The 19886-nt window shown below is 43.8% G+C and overlaps 1 protein-coding gene across 1 annotated transcript in view; it reads left to right on the top strand.

Annotated features, from left to right (window-relative positions):
- The first annotated feature begins 202 nt into the window (after window positions 1–202).
- The window catches only part of LOC115195934 (potassium channel subfamily K member 3), a 48879-nt gene continuing 29195 nt past the window's right edge, over window positions 203–19886 (top strand). The window contains exon 1 of the mRNA XM_029756293.1: window positions 203–574. Within this exon, the coding sequence (XP_029612153.1) occupies window positions 292–574 (283 nt within the window). The 5' untranslated portion in view covers window positions 203–291. The remainder of the gene's footprint in view (window positions 575–19886) is intronic.

The following is a 19886-nucleotide window of genomic DNA, read 5'->3' on the forward strand; positions in this document are numbered from 1 at the left end:
AAAACTTTCCGTCTACAGTTGCCTACCTCCCGCTCTCTGCAGACATACGCACAGACTCTGAGCACGCACACTCAGAAGGCACGCAGTGTGAGGGGGGTTCGCAATAGGAGTGGGTGGTGCTGAAACGAACAGCTCCGAGAATAAATGGGCGCTTCGGCAAATAAGGTAATCAGAGAGCTTTCATAGCGCCACTGTCCCTGTCTATAGAGACAGCCTAGCCATGAACCAGCCGAGCTCCCCATCCTCAAGATTCGCGTTCAAACTTTTGGAGCCCGTCTACTCACCCTGACCATGAAGAGACAAAACGTGAGGACCCTGTCGCTCATCATTTGCACGTTCACCTACCTGTTAGTCGGTGCTGCTGTCTTCGATGCCTTGGAATCTAAGAAGGAGAAAACCCAGAAGAAGAAAGTGTACGACCGAAAACAAGAGCTTATGAACACCTACAATCTCTCTCAATTCAACTTCGATGAGCTGGAGAGGGTGGTGTTGGAGCTGAAGCCTCACAAAGCCGGGGTACAGTGGAAATTCGCTGGATCTTTTTACTTTGCAATCACGGTGATCACGACCATAGGTAAGATTTGTTATAGCAGTGACGTCTTGCATTTGAATGTGTTGCATTAATCAAAGCAAACACCAAAATAGACTAGGCTATGCGTAGGCTATGTGCCATGGCTTTGCAAGTTCGAGAAGGGATTCATTCAAACTAGCCTTTATGACCTTGCTGAAGATGACATTTAGTCCATCACGTTTCATGCTATGTTTAGTTGACGAACAATCCCATTTGCTTCAGTCTATTGGGTTATTATTATTATTATTAGCATAGGCTTTACTAAAGCAAACAGACACATTTAAAATTAGTTTACAGAATATGTCTAAATAGTTGCATTGGTATAGAACAGGCCATAGCCTTTTGGGGACCCTAAGCGAAATTTTTAAATATATATATATATATATATATATATATATATATATATATATATATATATGTTTTTGTTGGGAGCACTCTAGCAGCCACGAGGCCCTAAGCGGTCGCTTATGCCTAGGGCCGGCCCTGCTATGAGAGTTTGCAGTAGGTTTTCAAATGATTAAGATCAACTTTTATCTGTTTTATAGTGAGATACCATTGCAAACATGGTGTTTAATCTTGTTAGGACCCTGCTTCTTTTTGGACTGGACTTCTGGTATGGAGTATGTCTTACAAAGCAATCCATCACAACCGTAGAATAAGTATTGTCTTTAACAGGTTGCAATCATAATCTTTGCAAGAGGCGTTGGAATAATGGGTATTCAGAAGTATCAGGTGCAAATGTTGAGCCTAACCAAAGCGTGGTCTTATAAAAGTCTCAACAGATAATATTCTATATGTTAAACAAATTCATCTCAACATAATATTTAGGTTTGAAAGTTGTTTCTACTGCCAAAAGAGAAATGTAGCCTACATGATGGGGGAAATTCACTCACCTTCATCCCTCAATCACACATTTCCCACTATCACCTTTTATATTAAGTAAATACAATGCACCTTCCTCCAGACCATCACCCTCATCCCCAGCCTCAACTCTGGTCCCCACCTCTGGCACGGCTCTGTATTGGGTGACATGGGGCAGTTGTTCCTGGTGACCCAAGGTGGTGATAATCCTATCACATGTAGAGGACTAATTGCATGCAAACCCGATCCAAGAAGCTGAAACCGCATGCTGTAATTGTGAGCCCACTGGCTGGCTGTGACACAGTGTTTGGCTTTTCAATTCACCATTAACTATTGATGACAACACCAGAGTTTGCACTATTCAACTGGCCTCTCATCCACACACCTACTCTGACAGTATATTGTATACTCCACACGCACACGCACACAGGCACACACACACACACACACACACACACACACACACACACACACACACACACACACACACACACACACACACACACACACACACACACACTAGATACTGTAGAAACACAATTACACCAAGTCATAACCGAAAGATAATGCATAACAATGATGTCACATCTCTGGCAGACACACAGCTACATCTCTTGTGAAACACACTGCATAACCCGAAAACACTGACCATTTCTGAAAATGAGACCGAGTCAAGACCGAGACCGAGAGAGGGACAAGGGTTCCAAGACAGAGTCAAGAACGAGATCAGTAAAATGTGAGTTCAATTCAAGACCATGATTGTAATTTTGTCAAATCAAATTGTATTTGTCACATTCGCTGAATACAACAGATGTAGACCTTTCAGTGAAATGCTTACTTACAAGCCCTTAACCAACAATGCTTTAAGAAGTTTAAGTAAAAAATATATAAGCAAAAAATTGAAAATAAAAGTAACAAATAATAAAACAGCAGCAGTAAAATAACAATAGCGAGGCTAAATACAGGGGGTACCGGTACAGAGTCAATGTGTGGGGGCATCGGTTAGTCAAGGTAATATGTACATGTATGTAGAGTTAAAGTGACTATGCATAGATAATAAATAGAGAGTAGCAGCAGCGTAAAAGAGGGGTCTGGGTAGCCCTTTGATTAGCTGGTTAGTAGTCTTATGGCTTGGGAGTAGAAGCTGTTAAGAAGCCTTCTGGACCTAGACTTGGCGCTCCGGTACCGCTTGCCGTGCGGTAGCAGAGAGAACAGTCTATGACTAGGGTGGCTGGAGTCTTTGACAATTTTTAGGGCCTTCCTCTCTCAGTGCCTGGTATCGAGGTTCTGGATAGCAGGAAGCTTGGCAGTGATGTACTGGGCCGTACACACTACCCTCTGTAGTGCCTTGCGGTCAGAGGCCAAGCAGTTGCCATACCAGGCAGTGATGCAACCAGTCAGAATGCTCTCAATGGTGCAAATGTAGAACTTTTTGAGAATCTGAGGACCCATGCCAAATTTTTTCAGTCTCCTGAGGGGGAAAAGGTATTATCGTGCCCTCTTCACGACTGTCTTGATGTGTTTGGACCATGATAGTTTGTTGGTAATGTGGACACTGTGCCTGGCCTTGCAGTCATGTGTGAACAAGGATTACAGGAGGGGACTGAGCACGCACCCCTGAGGGGCCCCCGTGTTGAGGATCTGCGCGGCGGATGTGTTGTTGCCTACCCTTACCAACTGGGGGCGGCCCGTCAGGAAGTCCAGGATCCAGTTGCAGAGGGTGGTGTTCAGTCCTAGGGTCCTTAGCTTAGTGATGAGCTTTGAGGGCAGTATGGTGTTGAATGCTGAGCTGTAGACAATGAATAGCATTCTCACATACACTACCGGTGAAAAGTTATAGAACACCTACTCATTCAAGGGCTTTTCTTTATTTTTGCCAAGAGTGTGCAAAGCTGTCATCAAGGAAAAGGGTGGCTATTTGAAGAATCTCAAATATGAAATATATTTAGATTTGTTTAACATTTCTTTGGTTACTACATGATTCCAAATGGTTTATTTCATAGTTTTGATGTCTTCACTATTATTATACAATGTAGAAAATAGTAAAAATAAAGAAAAAACCCTTGAATGAGTATGTCTTCTCAAACTTTTGACCGGTAGTGTAGGTGTTCCTTTTGTCCAGGTGGGAAAGGGCAGTGTTGAGTGCAATAGAGATTGCATCATCTGTGGATTTGTTGGGGCAGTATGCAAATTGGAGAGGGTCTATTGTTTCTGGGATAATGTTGTTGAAATCACCAACATAATAAGAGTATTTTTGTGTTCATAATTCAGAAGAACATTTGGATTCTTTAGACATTCAAAATAGTGAAAAAATGCATGTTGAGGGAAAACAGAGCCACTCTACAAATGATTACTAACCCAAACACAGTGGGGAACAATGGGCATTCTACTCCTTCAGAAAAGAGCAAAGGAATTATAAAATAATAATTACAATAATATAATAATAACGATAATGATATTATTATTTTCAATCATGTTCTGATTCTATCTCTTCAATTTTTGTTGGAAAACAAAGGGTTAACCGAAGATAATTTTTTTTTCTTTCTTTTGTCTCTGGGGAGATAAATCTAGCCAAGTCAGCCATTGGCTAGGCCATCAAAAGCTAGATAAAGGCATCTGCCATTCAACCGTATTAGGGCAACATTTTGGAGTGACAGTGGAATCAACTAATCACATTTTGACTTAATGGGTGGGCCTGTTTTTACAAAAAGTATGTTAACTTCTGCCTTCTTGAAGGCCGACAGGTCAATGTGCAATAGCGAGCAGTAGTTTTTCTATGGTCTAGTTAGCTAACTTTTGCTGTTGGCTAGTTTGCAGCGGCTGCAGCTGATGTTATCAAAGAGGATGTTGTTGCTAATTTGTTACCTTCTCCCTTTTAAGAATAACTTTCAACAAGAAGTTAAGTTTCAAATGATCATCATCTGCTGAGAGGAACAGTGTTATGTATTGTAGGGCGCTTGCTGTTAGACATCTTTTTGAAAATAACTTATGTGTGAAACATTATTGCATTTAAAGTGGAACTGACTGCATTTTAGCAACATGAAACCTTGTTCAAATCTGTTCATATACACCCACGGGAAGAATATGACACTTTTAAAAACTACCATCCTTTCTATTGGCCAACGTGCAATCACTTGAGAATAAACTGGATGATCTCTGTTCGAGACTATCCTACTAACGGGACATTAAAAACTGTAATATCTTATGTTTCACCGAGTCGTGGCTGAACGGCGACACAGATAATATACAGTTAGCTGGGTTTTCCGTGCATCGACAGGACAGAAAAGAGGTAGAGCACCTCATGATAAGTTGTAGACCACACTATCTACCAAGAGAGTTTTCATCTATATTTTTCGCAGCCGTCTATTTACCACCACAAACCGATCCTGGCACTATAACCGCACTCAACGAGCTGTATAAGGCCATAAGCGAAAAAGAAAATGCTCATGCAGAGGTGGCGCTCCTAGTGGCTGGGGAATTTAATGCAGGTAAACTTAAATCCATTTTACCTAACTTCTACCAGCATATCATATGTGCAACCAGAGGAAAAAAAACTCTAGAACACCTTTACTCCACACACAGAGACGCATACAAAGCTCTCGCTCCATTTGGCAAATCTGACCATAATTCTATCCTCCTGATTCCTGCTTACAAGCAAAAACTAAAGCAGGAAGTACCAGTGACTCACTCAATATGGAAGTGGTAGGATGACGTGGATGCTGTTTTGCTAGCACAGACTGGAATATGTTCCGGGATTCATCCAACGGCATTGAGGAGCATACCTACTCAGTCACCAGCTTCATCAAGTACATATCCCAAACAGAAGCCATGGATTACAGGCAACATCCGCACTGAGCTAAAGGCTAAAGCTGCCGCTTTCAAAGAGTGGGACACTAATCTGAATCTTCTAACTTGTTATGGATAGGGGGCAGTATTTTCACGTCCGGATAAAAAAACGTACCTGATTTAATCTTATTATTACTCCTGCCCAGAAACTAGAATATGCATATAATTATTAGCTTTGGATAGAAAACACTCCACAGTTTCTAAAACTGTTTGAATGGTGTCTGTGAGTATGACAGAACGCATTTGGCAGGCCAAAACCTGAGAAGATTCCAAACAGGAAGCGCCCTCTCTGACCATTTCTTGGCCTTCTTGATCATCTCTATCCAAAACAGGGGATCTCTGCTGTAACGTGACATTTTCTAATGCTCCCATAGGCTCTCAGAAGGCCCCAGAACGTTGAATGATGACTTTGCAGGCCATGGCTGAAAAACAGTAGCGCATTTGGTAAGTGGTCGATCTGAGAACAATGAGACTGGCGCACGCGTGCACGAGACAACTCCATGTTTACATTTTCAGTCTTTGAACGAAAACAACGACTCGCGTCACCCTTCGTTACCCTTCGGATAGTGTCTTGAACGCACAACAAAACGCCGCTATTTGGATATAACTATGGATTATTTGGAACCAAACCAACATTTGTTATTGAAGTAGAAGTCCTGGGAGTGCATTCTGACGAAGAACAGCAAAATAATCCATAGTTATGTTCAAATATCCTCTGTTTTGTTCGTGCGTTCAAGACACTATCCGAAGTGTAAAGAAGGGTGACGCGCCCGACGCGTTTCGTGACAAAAAAATTCTAAATATTCCATTACCATACTTCGAAGCATGTCAACCGCTGTTTAAAATCAATTTTTATGCCATTTTTCTCGTAAAAAAGTGATAATATTCCGACCGGGAAACCGTGTTTTAGTTCAAAGACAGAGAAAATCAAAACATGGGGTCGCCTCGTGCACGCGCCTCAGTCTCATTGTACTCTGATAGACCACTTACCAAAGGCGCTAATGTTTTTCAGCCAGGGGCTGCAAAGACATCATTCAGCTTTTTCCCGGGTTCTGAGAGCCTATGGGAGCCGTAGGAAGTGTCACGTTACAGCAGAGATCCTAAGTTTTCAATAAAGAGAGTCAAGGAATGGTCAGAGAGGGCACTTCCTGTACAGAATCTTCTCAGGTTTTTGCCTGCCATATGAGTTCTGTTATACTCACAGACACCATTCAAACAGTTTTAGAAACTTTAGGGTGTTTTCTATCCAAAGCCAATAATTATATGCATATTCTAGTTTCTGGGCAGTAGTAATAACCAGATTAAATCGGGTACGTTTTTTATCCGGCCGTGCAAATACTGCCCCCTACCCTCAACAGGTTAAAGAATTATAGATGCAGAACTCCTTTATGCAAATGCTATGTCAGATTTTAAAATAGCTTTTCGGCGAAAGCACATTTTGCAATATTCTGAGTACATAGCTCAGCCATCACAGGCTAGCTATTCAGACACCCGCCAACGTCGGGGCAACCTAAACTCAGAATTACTATTAGAAAAATTGGATTACCTTTGCTGTTCTTCGTCAGAATGCACTCCCAGGACTTCTACTTCAACAATAAATGTTATTTTGGTTAAAAATAATCCATAGTTATATCCAAATACCTCCGTTTTGTTCGTGCGTTCAGGTCACTATCCGAATGCGAGCGCATTTCGTGACAAAAAAATTCAACATTTTCCATTACCGTACTTAGAAGCATGTCAAACGCTGTTTAAAATCAATTTTTATGCTATTTTTCTCGTAAAATAGCGATAATATTCCAACTGGACAATGTTGTATTCATTCAAAGAGGAAAATAAAAAAATGGCGAGTCTTGTGAATGCGCATCTCCAGTCTCACTGTCCCCAGGCAGACCACTTACAAACTCTGCTCCTGTTATCTGCCCAGAGACAGGAGACGCGTCATTCCGCTTTCTGAAGGCTTTAGAGAGCCAATGGAAGCCTTAGAAAGGGTCACGTAACAGCACAGATGCTGTAATTTTGATAGAGATGCAACAGAAGGACTACAAATTGTAGGCCACTTCCTGCATGGAATCTTCTCAGGTTTTTGCCTGCCATTTGAGTTATGTTATACTCACAGGCACCATTCAAACAGTTTTATAGACTTTAGAGTGTTTTCTATCCAAATCGACAAATTATATGCATATTCTAGTTTCTGGGCAAGAGTAGTAACCAGATTAAATCGGGTACGTTTTTTATCCGGCCGTGAAAATACTGCTCCCTATCCCAGACAGCTTAAATTCACACAGGACACCAGATAAGAAAGGAGAAATACTCCAGATATAACAGACTGACCCTAGCCCCCCAACACATAAACTACTGCAGCATAAATACTGGAGGCTGAGACAGGAGGGGTCAGGAGACACTGGCCCCATCCGATGATACCCCTGGACAGGGCCAAACAGGCAGGATATAACCCCACCCACTTTGCCAAAGCACAGCCCCCACACCACTAGAGGGATATCTTCAACCACCAACGTAACATCCTGAGACAAGGCCGAATATAGCCCACAAAGATCTCCGCCACGGCACAACCCAAGGGGGGCGCCAACCCAGACAGGAAGACCACGTTAGTGACTCAACCCACTCAAGTGACGCACCCCTCCTAGGGACGGCATGGAAGAGTACCAGTAAGCCAGTGACTCAGCCCCTGTAATAGGGTTAGAGGCAGAGAATCCCAGTGGAGAGAGGGGAACCGGCCAGGCAGAGACAGCAAGGGCGGTTCGTTGCTGCAGTGCCTTTACGTTTACCTTCACACTCCTGGGCCAGACTACACTCAATCATAGGACCTGCTGAAGAGATGAGTCTTCAATAAAGACTTAAAGGTTGAGACCGAGTCTGCGTCCCTCACATGGTTAGGCAGACCATTCCATAAAAATGGAGCTCTATAGGAGAAAGCCCTGCCTCCAGCTGTTTGCTTAGAAATTCTAGGGACAATTAGGAGGCCTTCGTCTTGTGACCTTAGCATACGTGTAGGTATGTAGGTAGATAGGTAGTAGCAAGCCCATGTAATGCTTTGTAGGTTAGCAGAAAAAGCTTGAAATCAGCCCTTGCCTTAACAGGAAGCCAGTGTAGAGAGGCTAGCACTGGAGTAATATGATCAAATTTTGGGGTTCTAGTCAAGATTCTAGCAGTCGTATTTAGCACTAACTGAAGTTTATTTAGTGCTTTATCCGGGTAGCCGGAAAGTAGAGCATTGCAGTAATCTAACCTAGAAGTGACAAAAGCATTGATTCATTTTTCTGCATCATTTTTGGACAGAAAATGACTGATTTTTGCAATGTTACGTAGATGGAAAAAAGCTGTCCTTGTTCGTCAAAAGAGAGATCAGGGTCCAGAGTAACGCCGAGGTCGTACACAGTTTTATTTGAGACGACTGTACAACCATCAAGATTAATTGTGAGATTCAACAGAAGATCTCTTCGTTTCTTGGGACCTAGAACAAGCATCTCTGTTTTGTCCGAGTTTAAAAGTAGAACATTTGCAGCCTTCCACTTCCTCATGTCTGAATCACAGGCTTCCAGCGAGGGCAATTTTGGGGCTTCACCATGTTTCATTGAAATGTACAGCTGTGTGTCATCCGCATAGCAGTGAAAGTTAACATTATGTTTTCGAATGACATCCCCAAGAGGTAAAATATATAGTGAAAACAATAGTGGTCCTAAAACGGAACCTTGAGGAACACCGAAATGTACAGTTGATTTGTCAGTGGACAAACCATCCACAGAGGCAAACTGATATCTTTCCGACAGATAAGATCTAAACCAGGCCAGAACTTGTCCATGTAGACCAATTTGTGTTTCCAATCTCTCCAAAAGAATGTGGTGATCAATGGTATCAAAAGCAGCACTAAGATCTAGGAGCACGAGGACAGATGCAGAGCCTCGGTCTGACGCCATTAAAAGGTAATTTACCACCTTCACAAGTGCAGTCTCAGTGCTATGATGGGGTCTAAAACCAGACTGAAGCGTTTCGAATACATTGTTTGTCTTCAGGAAGGCAGTGAGTTGCTGCGCAACAGCTTTTTCAAAATGTTTTCATTGGAATGGGAGATTCGATATAGGCTGATAATTTTTTCTATTTTCTGGGTCAAGGTTTGGCTTTTTCAAGAGAGGCTTTATTACTGACACATGTTAATGAGTATTCATTTTATTTATTTCACCTTTATTTAACCAGGTAGGCTAGTTGAGAATAAGTTATCATTTACAACTGCGCCCTGGCCAAGATAAAGCACAGCAGTTCGACACATACAACAACACAGAGTTACACATGGAATAAACAAACATACAGTCAATAATACAGTAGAAAAAGCCTATATACAGTGTGTGCAAATGAGGAAGGATAAGGGGGGTAAGGCAATAAATAGGCCATGGAGGCGAAGTAATTACAATAAACCAATTAAACACTGGAGTGATTGATGTGCAGAAGATGAATGTGCAAGTAGAGATAATGGGGTGCAAAGGAGAAAGATAAATAAATACAGTAAGGGGATGAGGTAGGTCGATGGGCTATTTACAGATGGGATATGTATAGGTGCAGTGATCTGTGAGCTATTCTGACAGCTGGTGCTTAAAGCTAGTGAGGGAGAAATGAGTCTCCAGCTTCAGTGATATTTGCAGTTCGTTCCAGTTATTGGCAGCAGAGAACTGGAAGGAAAGGCGACCAAAGGAGGAATTGGCTTTGGGGGTGACCAGTGAGATATACCTGCTGGAGCGCGTGCTACGGGTGGGTGCTGCTATGGTGACCAGTGAGCTGAGATAAGGCGGGCTTTACCAAGCAAAGACTTGTTGATGACCTGGAGCCAGTGGGTTTGCCGACGAGTATGAAGCGAGGGCCAGCCAACGAGAGCGTACAGATCGCAGTGGTGGGTACAATGAGGGAAAAAAGTATTTGATCCTCTGCTGATTTTGTACGATTGTCCACTGACAAAGAAATCAAATCAAATCAAATCAAATGTATTTGTTATAGCCCTTCGTATATCAGCTGAAATCTCAAAGTGCTGTACAGAAACCCAGTCTAAAACCCCAAACAGCAAGCAATGCATGTGAAAGAAGCACGGTGGCTAGGAAAAACTCCCTAGGAAAAACTCCCTAGAAAGGCCAAAAACCTAGGAAGAAACCTAGAGAGGAACCAGGCTATGAGGGGTGGCCAGTCCTCTTCTGGCTGTGCCGGGTGGATATTATAACAGAACATGGTCAAGATGTTAAAATATTCATAAATGACCAGCATGGTCAAATAATAATAATCATTGTAGTTGTCGATGGTGCAACAAGCACGTCCGGTGAACAGGTCAGGGTTCCGTAGCCGCAGGCAGAACAGTTGAAACTGGAGCAGCAGCATGGCCAGGTGGACTGGGGACAGCAAGGAGTCATCATGCCAGGTAGTCCCGAGGCATGGTCCTAGGGCTCAGGTCCTCCGAGAGAAAGAAAGAAAGAGAGAAAGAAAGAGAGAATGAGAGAGAGCATATTTAAATTCACACAGGACACCGGAAAAGACAAGAGAATACTCCAGATGGAACAGACTGACCCTAGCCCCCCGGCACATAAACTACTGCAGCATAAATACTGGAGGCTGAGACAGGATCAGAAGACACTGTGGCCCCATCCGATGATCAGTCTATAATTTTAATGGTAGGTTTATTTGAACAGTGAGAGACAGAATAACAACAACAAAATCCAGGAAAACGCATGTAAAAAATAAAAAAAAGTATTTGACCCCCTCTCAATAAGAAAGATTTCTGGCTCCCAGGTGTCTTTAATACAGGTAACGAGCTGAGATTAGGAGCACAGTCTTAAAGTGAGTGCTCCTAAACTCAGTTTGTTACCTGTATAAAAGACACCTGTCCACAGAAGCAATCAATCAATCAGATTCCAAACTCTCCACCATGGCCAAGACCAAAGAGCTCTCCAAGGATGTCAGGGACAAGATTGGAGACCTACACAAGGCTGGAATGGGTTCCAAGACCATCGCCAAGCAGCTTGGTGAGAAGGTGACAATGCGATTATTCGCAAATGGAAGTAACACAAAAGAACTGTCAATCTCCCTTGGCCTGGGGCTCCATGCAAGATATCACCTCGTGGAGTTGCAATGATCATGAGAATGGTGAGGAATCAGCCCAAAACTACACGGGAGGATCTTGTCAATGATCTCAAGGCAGCTGGGACCATAGTCACCAAGAAAACAATTGGTATCACACTACGCCGTGAAGGACTGAAATCCTGCAGCACCCGCAAGGTCCCCCTGCTCAAGAAAGCACATATACATGCCCGTCTGAAGTTTGCCAATGAACATCTGAATGATTCAGAGGACAACTGGGTGAAAGTGTTGTGGTTATATGAGACCAAAATGGAGCTCTTTGGCATCAACTCAACTCGCCGTGTTTGGAGGAGGAGGACAGCTGCCTATGACCCCAAGGGGGTGTTTTTCTGCTAAGGGGACATGACAACTTCACCTCATCAAAGGGACGATGGACGGGGCCATGTACCGTCAAATCTTGGGTGAGAACTTCCTTCCCTCAGCCATGGCATTGAAAATGGGTCGTGGATGGGTATTCCAGCATGACAATGACCCAAAATACACGGCCAAGGCAACAAAGGAGTGGCTCAAGAAGAAGCACATTAAGGTCCTGGAGTGGCCTAGCCAGTCTCCAGACCTTAATCCCATAGAAACTCTGTGGAGGGAGCTGAAGGTTCGAGTTGCCAAACGTCAGCCTCGAAACCTTAATGACTTGGAGAAGATCTGCAAAGAGGAGTGGGACAAAATCCTTCCTGAGATGTATGCAAAGCTGGTGGCCAACTACAAGAAATGTCTGACTTCTGTGATTGCCAACAAGGGTTTTGCCACCAAGTATTAAGTCATGTTTTGCAGAGGGGTCAAATACTTATTTTCCTCATTAAAATGCAAATAATTTTATAACATTTTTGACATGCGTTTTTCTGGATTTTTTTGTTGTTATTCTGTCTCTCACTGTTCAAATAAACCTACCATTTAAATTATAGACTGATCATTTTTTTGTCAGTGGGCAAACGTACAAAATCAGCAGGGGATCAAATACTTTTTTCCCCTCACTGTAGTATATGGGGCTTTTGTGACAAAACGGATGGGATTGTGATAGACTGCATCCAATTTGTTGAGTAGAGTTTTGGAGGCTATTTTGTAAATGACATCGCTGAAGTCGAGGATCGGTAGGATGGTCAGTTTTACGAGGGTATGTTTGGCAGCATGAGTGAAGGATGCTTTGTTGCGAAATAGGAAGCCAATTCTAGATTTAATTTTGGATTGGAGATGCTTAATGTGAGTCTGGAAGGAGAGTTTATCATATCAATGGATTTAATCAGTTAATGAATGGCTGCAGCAACTGTTTGACAAACACAGCTAGCTCTGCATAAACAATGATGCCTAAGTAGACAAAAGAACAATTAAGTCATTTGAACGACATAGGGAAAAAGACTAAGTCGTTCAAACAAGACACTAAATCGTTCAAATGAGAGTCATTTGGATGAGAATTCCAAGAGTCATCTTTTATAATTTTCTCTGCCCAGGGCTTTAGGACTTGCGTACTAACCGTAACCTTAGCAAGCATTTGCTTATCAACAGATTTTTTGACTGACAGCTGTTCTGAACATGAGCACCTCGCGCAACAAGCAGTTGCCCCTATCCCTCTTGCTAGTTAGGCAACTTTAACACATTTTTTGTTGTCTGATTGAGGGAAAGGCCGTTGTTAAGAGGACTATGTATTTTGAAAGATGAGACAATGAGGAGAACACCCAGGAGTCCAAATGTGCACTTCACATTTCCACTCATGTCATTTACATTTACATTTAAGTCATTTAGCAGACGCTCTTATCCAGAGCGACTTACAAATCACCTTAAGATATTCAGTGGAACAACCACTTTACAATAGTGCATCTAAATCTTTCGGGGGGGGGGGGTAGAAGGATTACTTTATCCTATCCCAGGTATTCCTTAAAGAGGTGGTGTTTCAGGTGTCTCCGGAAGGTGGTGATTGACTCCGCTGTCCTGGCGTCGTGAGGGAGCTTGTTCCACCATTGGGGTGCCAGAGCAGCGAACAGTTTTGACTGGGCTGAGCGGGAGCTGCGCTTCTTCAGAGGTAGGGAGGCGAGCAGGCCAGAGGTGGATGAACGCAGTGCCCTTGTTTGGGTGTAGGGCCTGATCAGAGCCTGAAGGTACGGAGGTGCCGTTCCCCTCACAGCTCCGTAGGCAAGCAGCATGGACTTGTAGCGGATGCGAGCTTCAACTGGAAGCCAGTGGAGAGAGCGGAGGAGCGGGGTGACGTGAGAGAACTTGGGAAGGTTGAACACCAGACGGGCTGCGGCGTTCTGGATGAGTTGTAGGGGTTTAATGGCACAGGCAGGGAGCCCAGCCAACAGCGAGTTGCAGTAATCCAGACGGGAGATGACAAGTGCCTGGACTAGGACCTGCGCCGCTTCCTGTGTGAGGCAGGGTCGTACTCTGCGAATGTTGTAGAGCATGAACCTACAGGATCGGGTCACCGCCTTGATGTTAGTGGAGAACGACAGGGTGTTGTCCAGGGTCACGCCAAGGTTCTTAGCACTCTGGGAGGAGGACACAAGGGAGTTGTCAACCGTGATGGCGAGATCATGGAACGGGCAGTCCTTCCCTGGGAGGAGGAGCAGCTCCGTCTTGCCGAGGTTCAGCTTGAGGTGGTGAGCCGTCATCCACACTGATATGTCTGCCAGACATGCAGAGATGCGATTCGCCACCTGGTTATCAGAAGGGGGAAAGGAGAAGATTAATTGTGTGTCGTCTGCGTAGCAATGATAGGAGAGACCATGTGAGGATATGACCGAGCCAAGTGACTTGGTGACAGGAGCGACCTGTCAGGTAGGACGCAATCCAAGCGTGGGCCGCGCCGGAGATGCCCAGCTCGGAGAGGGTGGAGAGGAGGATCTGATGGTTCACGGTATCAAAGGCAGCAGATAGGTCTAGAAGGATGAGAGCAGAGGAGAGAGAGTTAGCTTTAGCAGTGCGGAGAGCCTCCGTGACACAGAGAAGAGCAGTCTCAGTTGAATGCCCAGTCTTGAAACCTGACTGATTAGGATCAAGAAGGTCATTCTGAGAGAGATAGCAGGAGAGCTGGCCAAGGACGGCACGTTCAAGAGTTTTGGAGAGAAAAGAAAGAAGGGATACTGGTCTGTAGTTGTTGATATCGGAGGGATCGAGTGTAGGTTTTTTCAGAAGGGGTGCGACTCTCGCTCTCTTGAAGACGGAAGGGACGTAGCCAGCGGTCAAGGATGAGTTGATGAGCGAGGTGAGGTAGGGGAGAAGGTCTCTGGAAATGGTCTGGAGAAGAGAGGAGGGGATAGGGTCAAGTGGGCAGGTTGTTGGGCGGCCGGCCGTCACGAGGCGCGAGATTTCATCTGGAGAGAGAGGGGAGAAAGAGGTCAAAGCACAGGGTAGGGCAGTGTGAGCAGGACCAGCGGTGTCGTTTGGCTTAGCAAACGAGGATCGGATGTCATCAGCCTTCTTTTCAAAATGGTTGACGAAGTCATCCGCAGAGAGAGAGGAGGGGGGGAGGGGGAGGAGGATTCAGGAGGGAGGAGAAGGTAGCAAAGAGCTTCCTAGGGTTAGAGGCAGATGCTTGGAATTTAGAGTGGTACAAAGTGGCTTTAGCAGCAGAGACAGAAGAGGAAAATGTAGAGAGGAGGGCGTGAAAGGATGCCAGGTCCGCAGGGAGGCGAGTTTTCCTCCATTTCCGCTCGGCTGCCCGGAGCCCTGTTCTGTGAGCTCGCAGTGAGTCGTCGAGCCACGGCGCAGGAGTGGAGGACCGAGCCGGCCTGGAGGATAGGGGACAGAGAAAATCGAAGGATGCAGAGAGGGAGGAGAGGAGGGTTGAGGAGGCAGAATCAGGAGATAGGTTGGAGAAGGTTTGAGCAGAGGGAAGAGATGATAGGATGGAAGAGGAGAGAGTAGCGGGAGAGAGAGAGCGAAGGTTGGGACGGCGCAATAACATCCGAGTAGGGGCAGAGTGAGAAGTGTTGGATGAGAGCGAGAGGGAAAAGGATACAAGGTAGTGGTCGGAATCTTGGAGGGGAGTTGCAATGAGATTAGTGGAAGAACAGCATCTAGTAAAGATGAGGTCAAGCGTATTGCCTGCCTTGTGAGTAGGGGGGGAAGGTGAGAGGGTGAGGTCAAAGGAGGAGAGGAGTGGAAAGAAGGAGGCAGAGAGGAATGAGTCAAAGGTAGACGTGGGGAGGTTAAAGTCACCCAGAACTGTGAGAGGTGAGCCATCCTCAGGGAAGGAACTTATCAAGGCATCAAGCTCATTGATGAACTCTCCAAGGGAACCTGGAGGGCGATAAATGATAAGGATGTTAAGCTTGAAAGGGCTGGTAACTGTGACAGCATGGAATTCAAATGAGGAGATAGACAGATGGGTCAGGGGAGAAAGAGAGAATTTCCACTTGGGAGAGATGAGGATTCCAGTGCCACCACCCCGCTGGCTCGATGCTCTAGGGGTATGCGAGAACACGTAGGCAGACGAGGAGAGAGCAGTAGGAGTAGCAGTGTTATCTGTGGTAATCCATGTTTCCGTCAGCGCCAGGAAGTCTAGGGACTGGAGGGTAGCATAGGCTGAGATGAACTCAGCCTTGTTGGCCGCAGACCGGCAGTTCCAGAGGCTGCCGGAGACCTGGAACTCCACGTGGGTCGTGCGCGCTGGGACCACCAGGTTAGAGTGGCAGCGGCCACGCGGTGTGAAGCGTTTGTATGGCCTGTGCAGAGGGGAGAGAACAGGGATAGCCAGACACATAGTTGACAAGCTACAGAAGAGGCTATGCTAATGCAAAGGAGATTGGAATGACAAGTGGACTACGCGTCTCGAATGTTCAGAAAGTTAAGCTTACGTTGCGAAAATCTTATTGACTGAAGTGACGAAAATGCTAGCTAACTAACACAACACTACACTAATTAAGTCGTTACGTTGTAATGTAATAGTTTCTACAGTGCTGCTAGTCGGTAGAGGTTGGCTATTATACAAAAGCAACTTTGTAGCTAGCTAACATAACATAACACTAATCAAGACGTTCCTTTGTAATGTATTTAGTTTCTACAATGCTGCTCGTCGGTAATAGATGGCTGGGTATGGAACAATGGCGTCGCGGGGGACGGAAATAGCTGGCTAGCTAACCTAGCTAACCTAGCTAGCCTCGATAATTACTAAACTACACAATTATCAAGCTATGACAAAGACAGCTATGTTGCTAGCTAGCTAACACTGCACTAGTCAAATCGTTCCGTTGTAATGTAATAGTTTCTACAGTGCTGCTAGTCGGTAGAGGTTGGCTATTATACAAAAGCAACTTTGTAGCTAGCTAACATAACAACACTAATCAAGACGTTCCTTTGTAACGTATTTAGTTTCTACAATGCTGCTCGTCGGTAATAGTTGGCTGGGTATGGAACAATGGCGTCGCGGGGGACGGAAATAGCTGGCTAGCTAACCTAGCTATTACTAAACTACACAATTATCAAGCTATGACAAAGACAGCTATGTAGCTAGCTAGCTAACACTGCACTAGTCAAATCGTTCCATTGTAATGTATTAGTAATTACAGCGCTGCTAGTCGGTAGCGGTTGGCTAGCTAGCGGTGTTGACTAGCTAGCAGGCAGCAGTGTTGACTACGTTAGGAGGACGAAAAAATAGCTGGCCTCGATAATTACTCTAATTACTCTAAACTACACAATTATCTTTGATAGCTAAGAAAAAATTGTTCAGATCAAACAAACCAAACCGTTGTAATGTAAAGAAGTGTAATATTACCTGTGGAGCGAAGCGAAATGCGACTGCTCGCTCCGGACCGGAAGTAGTCATATACAGTGTCAACATTTATGATCACTTTGTTTGATGTAAAGTCACCCTGGGTTATTCTGAATAGAATTATCCTAGGTTTGTCTATTGTGAAGAAAATTTTCAGTAGAAACACGCACCTGAATGCACTCATGTCTCCTTTCCATGCACACCAAAATAATGATCTGTTTCCCTGTATTGCATTGTGAAAGCCTAACACTGTAATGCCATATTTATTTATTATACTTAGCTAATCATGTTGGCAATAGTCAAACGGTCAAATTATGCCCATCTGAGCCTGATTGCGATTTATAATGGACCGTTTTTGGGGATTGTGTAAACTTCAGTAATTGTGTTATGGTGGGGATGCAGGGTTGTGTTCCAAACAAAACAACTATAAGTGTGCTTGCTAGGAGAGCTCATGAAAACACCTTATAGTTGAAGACTCTTCTTTGAGTCATAAAAGTGCATTGAAATTACTTAGGAACTGTGCACACTTTGGAGAGATGTGTGGCCACTTCGAGGGCCCATTAGTTTTCTTTCTCAAACCCTTGTAATTATTCTGTCTTATGTTGCACTTACCCCAGGTTTTCTAGAAATATTTGTATCATGTTGCTGAATGTATCCAGAGTATTAGGTGAACTGTTGTGTCCTGACCTATTGTCTAATAATGTTCCTATAATCTCCAAACTGTTCCCTTTCAATTGCTAATACGGTTATGCACTTGCTTTTCATATTTCTTCTGTAAGAAAAGTTTCAATTGAGCCCTACCCATATATGCCAATTCCCATAAGTATAAAGGGTTAAAGGGATAGTTCAGCAAAATTACATATTTAGATTTTTGTTTCCTTACCTTGAAAGCAGTCATGGGTACGACATTTAAAACATGCTCAAAGGGCATTAGCTATAATCTTTTGGCCTGAAAATGCTAATAGTAGTGGGGTGTTTAGCGAAACAAAGTGTGAATTGTAGTCACTCCTTGTCCATATACTGCTTTCAAGGTAAAGAAACAAATACCGAAATATGTAATTTTGCCGAACTATCTATCCCTTTAAAACATTATTTTTCAAACATTCTTTGAACTATTCAGTTTGGATGCCACCACCTCACCCCCATTAGCAGTACCCTCCTCTTTCACTCTGAATCAAAACAATACCTCTAAAAGATGACAAGGCACTTATCCTAATTTCAGAAAATAAAATGATAGCTATGAGTACTTGCGGAGGCATGATGAGTGAGCGTTATATTATAAGTGGTATTATTAGGAGAGAATAGTGGCCTCCTAGCCTTTGCTTCCTCAAGCCCTTACATAAAGGAAACATAAAAACATAGATTCAAAGTGACAAGGAGCACTGGAGCCCTGAGTGTTAGTGGCACTATAGAACAACCAGTCAGAGCCAGGCAGTAGCCACTCCTACTACTGTACCAGCAACAAGCCGGGCATAGCCCTGGCATGGCAGAAAATGGCCTTTGTCAAATAGAGGGAAAACACACATTCCTACAATGGAGTGTCAAAATGAAACACCTCTCATGTAACCCACAGAGATTAAAGGAAATGAATCCTTGTCAATTTGATATCGGATTTGTCAAAATATTTTACGGATTTTCAGGATTTTCGTCAGGAAAGCAGAGAGAGAAAATAATGAAACGATGCAGAGTATTTTTGGCTGCGAAAGCTCGTTCCGTGTAGTGCTGTGAAACTGAGGATATTGGAGATGTGGCTGTGCTCCTGACATGTTCGTAGAATGTTTTTCTGTTGTGTTCTTATGCTCTGTTGTTTTAATTAAAGGAAAATGACTGCTTGTTAACCTTGCTAAACAAAACATTATTGTGTTCATTCATAAGATGATAAGCTACCTGGATCTGGTCAGCTTTAAACAATACAAAATACGATCCAAATCCCTCTGAGACATTCACAAATTCAGGTTCAAGTAAATGCAATGCACCGTCTGCAGAGTCCGGCAAATCAACTTAATATTGTCGCTTTCGACCCCACCAGTTCAGTCTGTTTAATCCAATTTAGGAACTTGGTTTGCCATGTGGCGTTTTCTGAATGAAACAACGGACATAATCTCATGTACCCAGAATATTGAATTATGGGCCGCTCGTCTACCCAGAGCTTGTACAGACAGACACACACTCACCATACAAACAGACAGACAGACAGACAGACAGACAGACAGACAGACAGACAGACAGACAGACAGACAGACAGACAGACAGACAGACAGACAGACAGACAGACAGACAGACAGACAGACAGACAGACAGACAGACAGACAGACAGACAGACAGACAGACAGACAGACAGACAGACAGACAGACAGACAGACATTTCTCTCAGTGACTCATGGACAGGTATAGCAATATGATTTATGTGCTAATCCTTTGAGTGGAAATTTGTGATTAAGAGAGCGCAATCGCAGAAACAAGATACGTCTAGAAAACACAGGCCACAGAAACTCAGTAAAGTACACTATGCGTTGAATTGCTTTTTGGCAACGAGTAAAGCTTGTCCAAAAATATGCTTGACATTTGATTGATTTTACGGAGGAAGAGTTTTTAGATACTTTATAATTGTTTTTGGCAGGTAATGTTCTCTATAAACTGTCCTTCATGGAACATAACTACACTCTAACTTGATGCACAGAGCATTTAAAATGTTAAACCCGTATCTCAAACTCTCCTTTAGAATTGTGTCGTAGACATCTGGAGAAGGTTTTAGTGTAAGGATATCAGTAG

This window comes from Salmo trutta, chromosome 1 (assembly GCF_901001165.1).
Source record: "Salmo trutta chromosome 1, fSalTru1.1, whole genome shotgun sequence".
In the NCBI taxonomy this organism is placed as follows: Eukaryota; Metazoa; Chordata; class Actinopteri; order Salmoniformes; family Salmonidae; genus Salmo; species Salmo trutta.